General features: G+C 69.0%; 1 protein-coding gene across 1 annotated transcript in view; it reads right to left on the reverse strand.

Moving 5' to 3' along the window:
• Positions 1-12,036, reverse strand: part of NDC80 (NDC80 kinetochore complex component) — a 64,431-nt gene that overhangs the window by 51,379 nt on the left and 1,016 nt on the right. Inside the window, exon 2 of the mRNA XM_073577011.1 lies at positions 2,299-2,386. Coding sequence (XP_073433112.1) covers positions 2,299-2,381 — 83 coding nt within the window. The 5' untranslated portion in view covers positions 2,382-2,386. The remainder of the gene's footprint in view (positions 1-2,298; positions 2,387-12,036) is intronic.

Consider the following 12,036-nt stretch of genomic DNA (forward strand, 5'->3'; position numbering starts at 1 on the left):
CAAGTGCTTCACAGAAGTTTATAACACACGGACGTGAAAATAAAAAAATCATTTTTTTCCACAAAAATGATATTTTTGCCCCCAATTTTTTATTTTCCTAAGGGTAACAGGAGAAATTGGACCCCAAAAATTGTTTTGCAATTTGTCCTGAGTAGGCTGATACCCTACATGTGGGGGTAAAACACTGTTTGGGCGCATGGCAGAGCTTGGAAGGGAAGGAGCACCATTTGACTTTTTCAACTCAGAATTGGCTGGAATTGAGATCAGACGCAATGTTGCATTTGGAGAGCCCCTGATGTGCCCAAACAGTGGAAACCCCCCAATTATAACTCCAACCCTAACCCCAACACACCCCTAACGGGAAAATGGAGATAAATACATTTTTTTTTATTTTATTATTTTTCCCTAACTAAGGGGGTGATAACGGGGGGTTTGATTTACTATTTATGGCGGTTTTTATGTTTGGCGGCTGTCGCACGCTAAAAGACGCTTTTTATTGTAAAAATAGTTTTTGCATCACCACATATTGAGAGCTATAATTTTTCCGTATTTTGACCCACCGAGTCATGTGAGGTCTTATTTTTTGCGGGACGAGTTGACGTTTTCATTGGTACCATTTTCGGGCACGTGACATTTTTTGATCGCTTTTTATTCCTATTTTTGGGACGCAGAATGAACAAAAACCAGCGTTTCATGAATTTCTTTTCGGGGGGTGCGTTTACACTGTTCCGCGTGCGGTAAAATTGATAAAGCGGTTTTATTCTTTGGGTCAGTATGGTTACAGCGATACCTCATTTAGGTCGTTTTTTTATGTTTTTGTCGGTTTTGTGCAATGAAAACTATTTTATATAAAAAATAATTATTTTTGCATCACTTTATTCTGCGAGCTATAACTTTTTTATTTTTTCGCTGATGATGCTGTGTGGCGGCTCGTTTTTTGCGGGACAAGATGACGTTTTCAGCGGTACCATGGATATTTATATGCGTCTTTTTGATCGCGCGTTATTGCACTTTTTGTTTGGCGGTATGATAATAAATCATTTTTTGCTTCGTTTTTTATTTTTACTTTTTAAGGGGTTCGCTAAAGGGGTTAACTAATGGTACAGTTTTATAGGGCGGGTCGTTACGGACGCGGTGATACCTAATATGTGTACTTTTATTTTTTTTTTTTTAATTATTTCCAAAAAATGGATTTATTGGGGGAATATTTTTTTTTTTTCTAATTTATTTGGCGATTTTTTTTAAATTATTTTAACACTTTTTATTTTTTTTTTACTTTATTAAATAGTCCCAGGTGGGACATCACTGTCCTGTGACAGATCGCTGATCTGTCACATCACAGTGACAGATCAGCGATCTGACACAGGCACTGCAGGCTTCCTCATGCCTGCGCTTTGCAGGCACTGAGGAAGCCAGCTTCCTCAAGCCCCCGTCGCCATCTTGGATTCGGGGGCCTGGAGGAAAGGAGCCCCCCGCAGCAGCGCTTCACATTGCGCTGCCGTGGGGGGCTCAGGGAAGCACGGAGGGAGCCCCCTCCCTGCCGATGCTTCCCTTTAACCCCCGGTACACCGCGATCATGTTTGATCGCGGTGTGCAAGGGGTTAACGTGTCGGGGGCGCTCCGTGACCGCCCCTGACACATTGTGCCGGGTGTCAGCTGTGATAATCAGCTGACTCCCGGCCGCGATCAGCGGCGCTCACCACGTGGGCGCCGCTGATCGCGCCAACATACTATCCCGTCCATGGGCATAGGGGCCCAGGGCACATGGACGGGATAGTACGTCGGATGGCAGAAAGGGGTTAATACTGGAGCTTTATCTAAGGCAGGCTGCTTCTATTTCTGGTCACAGTGAGGAAAACCGTGATAGGTTCTCCACCCCCGGCAATAAGTCTGTCATCTCACAAACACCTCTGCCAGCCGTGCCTGATCTGCAATCCATCAAATAAACAACTTTAATTGCGTTTTCACAGCAGGGGGGATCCCCGCTGCACAGGGGTCATGTGGGGCGGCACGGTGGCGCTGGGGTCCTGGGTTCAAATCCCGGCAAGGAATCTGTATGTTCTCCCCAGTTTTGTGTGGGTTTCCTCTGGGTATACCGGGTTCATCCCACGGAGTTTTGAACACATTCATCATTTGGAGTAAAGACAAACTGATAGGGAATTTAGATTGTGAGCCCCACCGGGGACAGTGATGAGAATGTGTGCAAACCGTAAAGCGCTGCAGAATTATCGGCGCTATATAAATGAGTAAAATAAATGTAGAGGCTAAAACAGTTCTGCTGCAACAGGCAGCACTTACGTCTGGGGAGTGGTCAGACGGTTGGAGTCCTGGACCCGCAGCGGCTGCAGGGACTGCCGGTTAGAGGCCGAGCTCTTCCGCATGGTTCCTGCAGAAACGAGAAAGAGATCCGAAAACTGGAGGAGAGGGAGAGGCTCCGCACTATCAGGGGGCAGCTCCAGGCCCCGCTCCCTCCCGGGCTCCCTCACTATCAGGGGGCAGCTCCCGGCTCCGCTCCCTCCCGGGCTCGGCACTATCAGGGGGCAGCTCCCGGCTCCGCTCCCTCCCGGGCTCCTCACTATCAGGGGGCAGCTCCCGGCTCCGCTCCCTCCCGGGCTCCTCACTATCAGGGGGCAGCTCCCGGCTCCACTCCCTCCCGGGCTCCTCACTATCAAGGGGCAGCTCCCGGCTCCGCTCCCTCCCGGGCTCCTCACTATCAGGGGGCAGCTCCCGGCTCCGCTCCCTCCCGGGCTCCTCACTATCAAGGGGCAGCTCCCGGCTCCGCTCCCTCCCGGGCTCCTCACTATCAGGGGGCAGCTCCCGGCTCCGCTCTCTCCCGGGCTCCTCACTATCAGGGGGCAGCTCCCGGCTCCGCTCCCTCCCGGGCTCCTCACTATCAGGGGGCAGCTCCCGGCTCCGCTCCCTCCCGGGCTCCGCACTATCAGGGGGCAGCTCCCGGCTCCGCTCCCTCCCGGGCTCCGCACTATCAGGGGGCAGCTCCCGGCTCCGCTCCCTCCCGGGCTCCTCACTATCAGGGGGCAGCTCCCGGCCCCGCTCCCTCCCGGGATCCTCACTATCAGGGGGCAGCTCCCGGCTCCGCTCCCTCCCGGGCTCCGCACTATCAGGGGGCAGCTCCCGGCTCCGCTCTCTCCCGGGCTCCGCACTATCAGGGGGCAGCTCCCGGCTCCGCTCTCTCCCGGGCTCCGCACTATCAGGGGGCAGCTCCCGGCTCCGCTCTCTCCCGGGCTCCGCACTATCAGGGGGCAGCTCCCGGCACCGCTCCCTCCCGGGCTCCGCACTATCAGGGGGCAGCTCCCGGCTCCGCTCTCTCCCGGGCTCCGCACTATCAGGGGGCAGCTCCCGGCTCCGCTCCCTCCCGGGCTCCGCACTATCAGGGGGCAGCTCCCGGCCCCGCACTATCAGGGGGCAGCTCCCGGCTCCGCTCTCTCCCGGGCTCCTCACTATCAGGGGGCAGCTCCCGGCTCCGCTCCCTCCCGGGCTCCGCACTATCAGGGGGCAGCTCCCGGCTCCGCTCCCTCCCGGGCTCCGCACTATGAGGGGGCAGCTCCCGGCTCCGCTCCCTCCCGGGCTCCGCACTATGAGGGGGCAGCTCCCGGCTCCGCTCCCTCCCGGGCTCCGCACTATCAGGGGGCAGCTCCCGGCTCCGCTCTCTCCCGGGCTCCGCACTATCAGGGGGCAGCTCCCGGCTCCGCTCTCTCCCGGGCTCCGCACTATCAGGGGGCAGCTCCCGGCTCCGCTCCCTCCCGGGCTCCGCACTATCAGGGGGCAGCTCCCGGGCTCCGCACTATCAGGGGGCAGCTCCCGGGCTCCGCACTATCAGGGGGCAGCTCCCGGCTCCGCTCTCTCCCGGGCTCCGCACTATCAGGGGGCAGCTCCCGGGCTCTGCTCCCTCCCGGGCTCCGCACTATCAGGGGGCAGCTCCGGGCTCCGCACTATCAGGGGGCAGCTCCCGGGCTCCGCTCCCTCCCGGGCTCCGCACTATCAGGGGGCAGCTCCCGGGCTCCGCTCCCTCCCGGGCTCCGCACTATCAGGGGGCAGCTCCCGGCTCCGCTCCCTCCCGGGCTCCGCACTATCAGGGGGCAGCTCCCGGCTCCGCTCCCTCCCGGGCTCCTCACTATCAGGGGGCAGCTCCCGGCTCCGCTCTCTCCCGGGCTCCGCACTATCAGGGGGCAGCTCCCGGCCCCGCTCCCTCCCGGGCTCCGCTCCCTCCCAGCTCCGCACTATCAGGGGGCAGCTCCCGGCTCCGCTCCCTCCCGGGCTCCGCACTATCAGGGGGCAGCTCCCGGCTCCGCTCCCTCCCGGGCTCCGCACTATCAGGGGGCAGCTCCCGGGCTCCGCTCCCTCCCGGGCTCCGCACTATCAGGGGGCAGCTCCCGGGCTCCGCTCCCTCCCGGGCTCCTCACTATCAGGGGGCAGCTCCCGGCCCCGCACTATCAGGGGGCAGCTCCCGGCTCCGCTCCCTCCCGGGCCCCGCACTATCAGGGGGCAGCTCCCGGCTCCGCTCTCTCCCGGGCTCCTCACTATCAGGGGGCAGCTCCCGGCCCCGCACTATCAGGGGGCAGCTCCCGGCTCCGCTCTCTCCCGGGCTCCTCACTATCAGGGGGCAGCTCCCGGCTCCGCTCCCTCCCGGGCTCCGCACTATCAGGGGGCAGCTCCCGGCTCCGCTCCCTCCCGGGCTCCGCACTATGAGGGGGCAGCTCCCGGCTCCGCTCCCTCCCGGGCTCCGCACTATGAGGGGGCAGCTCCCGGCTCCGCTCCCTCCCGGGCTCCGCACTATCAGGGGGCAGCTCCCGGCTCCGCTCTCTCCCGGGCTCCGCACTATCAGGGGGCAGCTCCCGGCTCCGCTCTCTCCCGGGCTCCGCACTATCAGGGGGCAGCTCCCGGCTCCGCTCCCTCCCGGGCTCCGCACTATCAGGGGGCAGCTCCCGGGCTCCGCACTATCAGGGGGCAGCTCCCGGGCTCCGCACTATCAGGGGGCAGCTCCCGGCTCCGCTCTCTCCCGGGCTCCGCACTATCAGGGGGCAGCTCCCGGGCTCTGCTCCCTCCCGGGCTCCGCACTATCAGGGGGCAGCTCCGGGCTCCGCACTATCAGGGGGCAGCTCCCGGGCTCCGCTCCCTCCCGGGCTCCGCACTATCAGGGGGCAGCTCCCGGGCTCCGCTCCCTCCCGGGCTCCGCACTATCAGGGGGCAGCTCCCGGCTCCGCTCCCTCCCGGGCTCCGCACTATCAGGGGGCAGCTCCCGGCTCCGCTCCCTCCCGGGCTCCTCACTATCAGGGGGCAGCTCCCGGCTCCGCTCTCTCCCGGGCTCCGCACTATCAGGGGGCAGCTCCCGGCCCCGCTCCCTCCCGGGCTCCGCTCCCTCCCAGCTCCGCACTATCAGGGGGCAGCTCCCGGCTCCGCTCCCTCCCGGGCTCCGCACTATCAGGGGGCAGCTCCCGGCTCCGCTCCCTCCCGGGCTCCGCACTATCAGGGGGCAGCTCCCGGGCTCCGCTCCCTCCCGGGCTCCTCACTATCAGGGGGCAGCTCCCGGCCCCGCACTATCAGGGGGCAGCTCCCGGCTCCGCTCCCTCCCGGGCCCCGCACTATCAGGGGGCAGCTCCCGGCTCCGCTCTCTCCCGGGCTCCTCACTATCAGGGGGCAGCTCCCGGCTCCGCTCCCTCCCGGGCTCCGCACTATCAGGGGGCAGCTCCCGGCTCCGCTCCCTCCCGGGCTCCGCACTATGAGGGGGCAGCTCCCGGCTCCGCTCCCTCCCGGGCTCCGCACTATGAGGGGGCAGCTCCCGGCTCCGCTCCCTCCCGGGCTCCGCACTATCAGGGGGCAGCTCCCGGCTCCGCTCCCTCCCGGGCTCCGCACTATCAGGGGGCAGCTCCCGGCTCCGCTCTCTCCCGGGCTCCGCACTATCAGGGGGCAGCTCCCGGCTCCGCTCTCTCCCGGGCTCCGCACTATCAGGGGGCAGCTCCCGGCTCCGCTCCCTCCCGGGCTCCGCACTATCAGGGGGCAGCTCCCGGGCTCCGCACTATCAGGGGGCAGCTCCCGGGCTCCGCACTATCAGGGGGCAGCTCCCGGCTCCGCTCTCTCCCGGGCTCCGCACTATCAGGGGGCAGCTCCCGGCCCCGCACTATCAGGGGGCAGCTCCCGGGCTCTGCTCCCTCCCGGGCTCCGCACTATCAGGGGGCAGCTCCGGGCTCCGCACTATCAGGGGGCAGCTCCCGGGCTCCGCTCCCTCCCGGGCTCCGCACTATCAGGGGGCAGCTCCCGGGCTCCGCTCCCTCCCGGGCTCCGCACTATCAGGGGGCAGCTCCCGGCTCCGCTCCCTCCCGGGCTCCGCACTATCAGGGGGCAGCTCCCGGCTCCGCTCCCTCCCGGGCTCCTCACTATCAGGGGGCAGCTCCCGGCTCCGCTCTCTCCCGGGCTCCGCACTATCAGGGGGCAGCTCCCGGCCCCGCTCCCTCCCAGCTCCGCACTATCAGGGGGCAGCTCCCGGCTCCGCTCCCTCCCGGGCTCCGCACTATCAGGGGGCAGCTCCCGGCTCCGCTCCCTCCCGGGCTCCGCACTATCAGGGGGCAGCTCCCGGGCTCCGCTCCCTCCCGGGCTCCTCACTATCAGGGGGCAGCTCCCGGCCCCGCACTATCAGGGGGCAGCTCCCGGCTCCGCTCCCTCCCGGGCTCCGCACTATCAGGGGGCAGCTCCCGGCCCTGCACTATCAGGGGGCAGCTCCCGGGCTCCGCTCCCTCCCGGGCTCCGCACTATCAGGGGGCAGCTCCCGGGCTCCGCTCCCTCCCGGGCTCCGCACTATCAGGGGGCAGCTCCCGGGCTCCGCTCCCTCCCGGGCTCCGCACTATCAGGGGGCAGCTCCCGGGCTCCGCTCCCTCCCGGGCTCCGCACTATCAGGGGGCAGCTCCCGGGCTCCGCTCCCTCCCGGGCTCCGCACTATCAGGGGGCAGCTCCCGGGCTCCGCTCCCTCCCGGGCTCCGCACTATCAGGGGGCAGCTCCCGGGCTCCGCTCCCTCCCGGGCTCCGCACTATCAGGGGGCAGCTCCCGGGCTCCGCTCCCTCCCGGGCTCCGCACTATCAGGGGGCAGCTCCCGGGCTCCGCTCCCTCCCGGGCTCCGCACTATCAGGGGGCAGCTCCCGGGCTCCGCTCCCTCCCGGGCTCCGCACTATCAGGGGGCAGCTCCCGGGCTCCGCTCCCTCCCGGGCTCCGCACTATCAGGGGGCAGCTCCCGGGCTCCGCTCCCTCCCGGGCTCCGCACTATCAGGGGGCAGCTCCCGGGCTCCGCTCCCTCCCGGGCTCCGCACTATCAGGGGGCAGCTCCCGGCTCCGCTCCCTCCCGGGCTCCGCACTATCAGGGGGCAGCTCCCGGCTCCGCTCCCTCCCGGGCTCCGCACTATCAGGGGGCAGCTCCCGGGCTCCGCTCCCTCCCGGGCTCCGCACTTTCAGGGGGCAGCTCCCGGCTCCGCTCCCTCCCGGGCTCCGCTCCCTCCCGGGCTCCGCACTATCAGGGGGCAGCTCCCGGGCTCCGCTCCCTCCCGGGCTCCGCACTATCAGGGGGCAGCTCCCGGCTCCGCTCCCTCCCGGGCTCCGCACTATCAGGGGGCAGCTCCCGGGCTCCGCACTATCAGGGGGCAGCTCCCGGGCTCCGCACTATCAGGGGGCAGCTCCCGGGCTCCGCACTATCAGGGGGCAGCTCCCGGCTCCGCTCTCTCCCGGGCTCCGCACTATCAGGGGGCAGCTCCCGGCCCCGCACTATCAGGGGGCAGCTCCCGGGCTCTGCTCCCTCCCGGGCTCCGCACTATCAGGGGGCAGCTCCGGGCTCCGCACTATCAGGGGGCAGCTCCCGGGCTCCGCTCCCTCCCGGGCTCCGCACTATCAGGGGGCAGCTCCCGGGCTCCGCTCCCTCCCGGGCTCCGCACTATCAGGGGGCAGCTCCCGGCTCCGCTCCCTCCCGGGCTCCGCACTATCAGGGGGCAGCTCCCGGCTCCGCTCCCTCCCGGGCTCCTCACTATCAGGGGGCAGCTCCCGGCTCCGCTCTCTCCCGGGCTCCGCACTATCAGGGGGCAGCTCCCGGCCCCGCTCCCTCCCGGGCTCCGCTCCCTCCCAGCTCCGCACTATCAGGGGGCAGCTCCCGGCTCCGCTCCCTCCCGGGCTCCGCACTATCAGGGGGCAGCTCCCGGCTCCGCTCCCTCCCGGGCTCCGCACTATCAGGGGGCAGCTCCCGGGCTCCGCTCCCTCCCGGGCTCCTCACTATCAGGGGGCAGCTCCCGGGCTCCGCTCCCTCCCGGGCTCCTCACTATCAGGGGGCAGCTCCCGGCCCCGCACTATCAGGGGGCAGCTCCCGGCTCCGCTCCCTCCCGGGCTCCGCACTATCAGGGGGCAGCTCCCGGCCCCGCACTATCAGGGGGCAGCTCCCGGCTCCGCTCCCTCCCGGGTTCCGCACTATCAGGGGGCAGCTCCCGGCTCCGCACTATCAGGGGGCAGCTCCCGGGCTCCGCTCCCTCCCGGGCTCCGCACTATCAGGGGGCAGCTCCCGGGCTCCGCTCCCTCCCGGGCTCCGCACTATCAGGGGGCAGCTCCCGGGCTCCGCTCCCTCCCGGGCTCCGCACTATCAGGGGGCAGCTCCCGGGCTCCGCTCCCTCCCGGGCTCCGCACTATCAGGGGGCAGCTCCCGGGCTCCGCTCCCTCCCGGGCTCCGCACTATCAGGGGGCAGCTCCCGGGCTCCGCTCCCTCCCGGGCTCCGCACTATCAGGGGGCAGCTCCCGGGCTCCGCTCCCGCCCGGGCTCCGCACTATCAGGGGGCAGCTCCCGGGCTCCGCACTATCAGGGGGCAGCTCCCGGGCTCCGCTCCCTCCCGGGCTCCGCACTATCAGGGGGCAGCTCCCGGGCTCCGCTCCCTCCCGGGCTCCGCACTATCAGGGGGCAGCTCCCGGGCTCCGCTCCCTCCCGGGCTCCGCACTATCAGGGGGCAGCTCCCGGGCTCCGCTCCCTCCCGGGCTCCGCACTATCAGGGGGCAGCTCCCGGCTCCGCTCCCTCCCGGGCTCCGCACTATCAGGGGGCAGCTCCCGGCTCCGCTCCCTCCCGGGCTCCGCACTATCAGGGGGCAGCTCCCGGCTCCGCTCCCTCCCGGGCTCCGCACTATCAGGGGGCAGCTCCCGGGCTCCGCACTATCAGGGGGCAGCTCCCGGCTCCGCTCCCTCCCGGGCTCCGCACTATCAGGGGGCAGCTCCCGGCCCCGCTCCCTCCCGGGCTCCGCACTATCAGGGGGCAGCTCCCGGCCCCGCACTATCAGGGGGCAGCTCCCGGGCTCCGCACTATCAGGGGGCAGCTCCCGGCTCCGCTCCCTCCCGGGCTCCTCACTATCAGGGGGCAGCTCCCGGCTCCGCTCCCTCCCGGGCTCCGCACTATCAGGGGGCAGCTCCCGGCCCCGCTCCCTCCCGGGCTCCGCTCCCTCCCAGCTCCGCACTATCAGGGGGCAGCTCCCGGCTCCGCTCCCTCCCGGGCTCCGCACTATCAGGGGGCGGCTCCCGGCTCCGCTCCCTCCCGGGCTCCGCACTATCAGGGGGCGGCTCCCGGCTCCGCTCCCTCCCGGGCTCCGCACTATCAGGGGGCGGCTCCCGGCTCCGCTCCCTCCCGGGCTCCGCACTATCAGGGGGCGGCTCCCGGCTCCGCTCCCTCCCGGGCTCCGCACTATCAGGGGGCAGCTCCCGGGCTCCGCTCCCTCCCGGGCTCCGCACTATCAGGGGGCAGCTCCCGGCTCCGCTCCCTCCCGGGCTCCGCACTATCAGGGGGCAGCTCCCGGCTCCGCTCCCTCCCGGGCTCCGCACTATCAGGGGGCAGCTCCCGGCTCCGCTCCCTCCCGGGCTCCGCACTATCAGGGGGCAGCTCCCGGCTCCGCTCCCTCCCGGGCTCCGCACTATCAGGGGGCAGCTCCCGGCTCCGCTCCCTCCCGGGCTCCGCACTATCAGGGGGCAGCTCCCGGCTCCGCTCCCTCCCGGGCTCCGCACTATCAGGGGGCAGCTCCCGGGCTCCGCTCCCTCCCGGGCTCCGCACTTTCAGGGGGCAGCTCCCGGCTCCGCTCCCTCCCGGGCTCCGCACTATCAGGGGGCAGCTCCCGGGCTCCGCTCCCTCCCGGGCTCCGCACTATCAGGGGGCAGCTCCCGGCTCCGCTCCCTCCCGGGCTCCGCACTATCAGGGGGCAGCTCCCGGGCTCCGCACTATCAGGGGGCAGCTCCCGGGCTCCGCACTATCAGGGGGCAGCTCCCGGGCTCCGCACTATCAGGGGGCAGCTCCCGGCTCCGCTCTCTCCCGGGCTCCGCACTATCAGGGGGCAGCTCCCGGCCCCGCACTATCAGGGGGCAGCTCCCGGGCTCTGCTCCCTCCCGGGCTCCGCACTATCAGGGGGCAGCTCCGGGCTCCGCACTATCAGGGGGCAGCTCCCGGGCTCCGCTCCCTCCCGGGCTCCGCACTATCAGGGGGCAGCTCCCGGGCTCCGCTCCCTCCCGGGCTCCGCACTATCAGGGGGCAGCTCCCGGCTCCGCTCCCTCCCGGGCTCCGCACTATCAGGGGGCAGCTCCCGGCTCCGCTCCCTCCCGGGCTCCTCACTATCAGGGGGCAGCTCCCGGCTCCGCTCTCTCCCGGGCTCCGCACTATCAGGGGGCAGCTCCCGGCCCCGCTCCCTCCCGGGCTCCGCTCCCTCCCAGCTCCGCACTATCAGGGGGCAGCTCCCGGCTCCGCTCCCTCCCGGGCTCCGCACTATCAGGGGGCAGCTCCCGGCTCCGCTCCCTCCCGGGCTCCGCACTATCAGGGGGCAGCTCCCGGGCTCCGCTCCCTCCCGGGCTCCTCACTATCAGGGGGCAGCTCCCGGGCTCCGCTCCCTCCCGGGCTCCTCACTATCAGGGGGCAGCTCCCGGCCCCGCACTATCAGGGGGCAGCTCCCGGCTCCGCTCCCTCCCGGGCTCCGCACTATCAGGGGGCAGCTCCCGGCCCCGCACTATCAGGGGGCAGCTCCCGGCTCCGCTCCCTCCCGGGTTCCGCACTATCAGGGGGCAGCTCCCGGCTCCGCACTATCAGGGGGCAGCTCCCGGGCTCCGCTCCCTCCCGGGCTCCGCACTATCAGGGGGCAGCTCCCGGGCTCCGCTCCCTCCCGGGCTCCGCACTATCAGGGGGCAGCTCCCGGGCTCCGCTCCCTCCCGGGCTCCGCACTATCAGGGGGCAGCTCCCGGGCTCCGCTCCCTCCCGGGCTCCGCACTATCAGGGGGCAGCTCCCGGGCTCCGCTCCCTCCCGGGCTCCGCACTATCAGGGGGCAGCTCCCGGGCTCCGCTCCCTCCCGGGCTCCGCACTATCAGGGGGCAGCTCCCGGGCTCCGCTCCCTCCCGGGCTCCGCACTATCAGGGGGCAGCTCCCGGGCTCCGCTCCCTCCCGGGCTCCGCACTATCAGGGGGCAGCTCCCGGGCTCCGCTCCCTCCCGGGCTCCGCACTATCAGGGGGCAGCTCCCGGGCTCCGCTCCCTCCCGGGCTCCGCACTATCAGGGGGCAGCTCCCGGGCTCCGCTCCCTCCCGGGCTCCGCACTATCAGGGGGCAGCTCCCGGCTCCGCTCCCTCCCGGGCTCCGCACTATCAGGGGGCAGCTCCCGGCTCCGCTCCCTCCCGGGCTCCGCACTATCAGGGGGCAGCTCCCGGGCTCCGCTCCCTCCCGGGCTCCGCACTTTCAGGGGGCAGCTCCCGGCTCCGCTCCCTCCCGGGCTCCGCACTATCAGGGGGCAGCTCCCGGGCTCCGCACTATCAGGGGGCAGCTCCCGGCTCCGCTCCCTCCCGGGCTCCGCACTATCAGGGGGCAGCTCCCGGCCCCGCTCCCTCCCGGGCTCCGCACTATCAGGGGGCAGCTCCTGGCCCCGCACTATCAGGGGGCAGCTCCCGAGCTCCGCACTATCAGGGGGCAGCTCCCGGCTCCGCTCCCTCCCGGGCTCCTCACTATCAGGGGGCAGCTCCCGGCTCCGCTCCCTCCCGGGCTCCGCACT

This window comes from Dendrobates tinctorius, unplaced genomic scaffold (genome assembly GCF_039654945.1).
Source record: "Dendrobates tinctorius isolate UK_male_01 unplaced genomic scaffold, ASM3965494v1 ptg000054l, whole genome shotgun sequence".
In the NCBI taxonomy this organism is placed as follows: domain Eukaryota; kingdom Metazoa; phylum Chordata; class Amphibia; order Anura; family Dendrobatidae; genus Dendrobates; species Dendrobates tinctorius.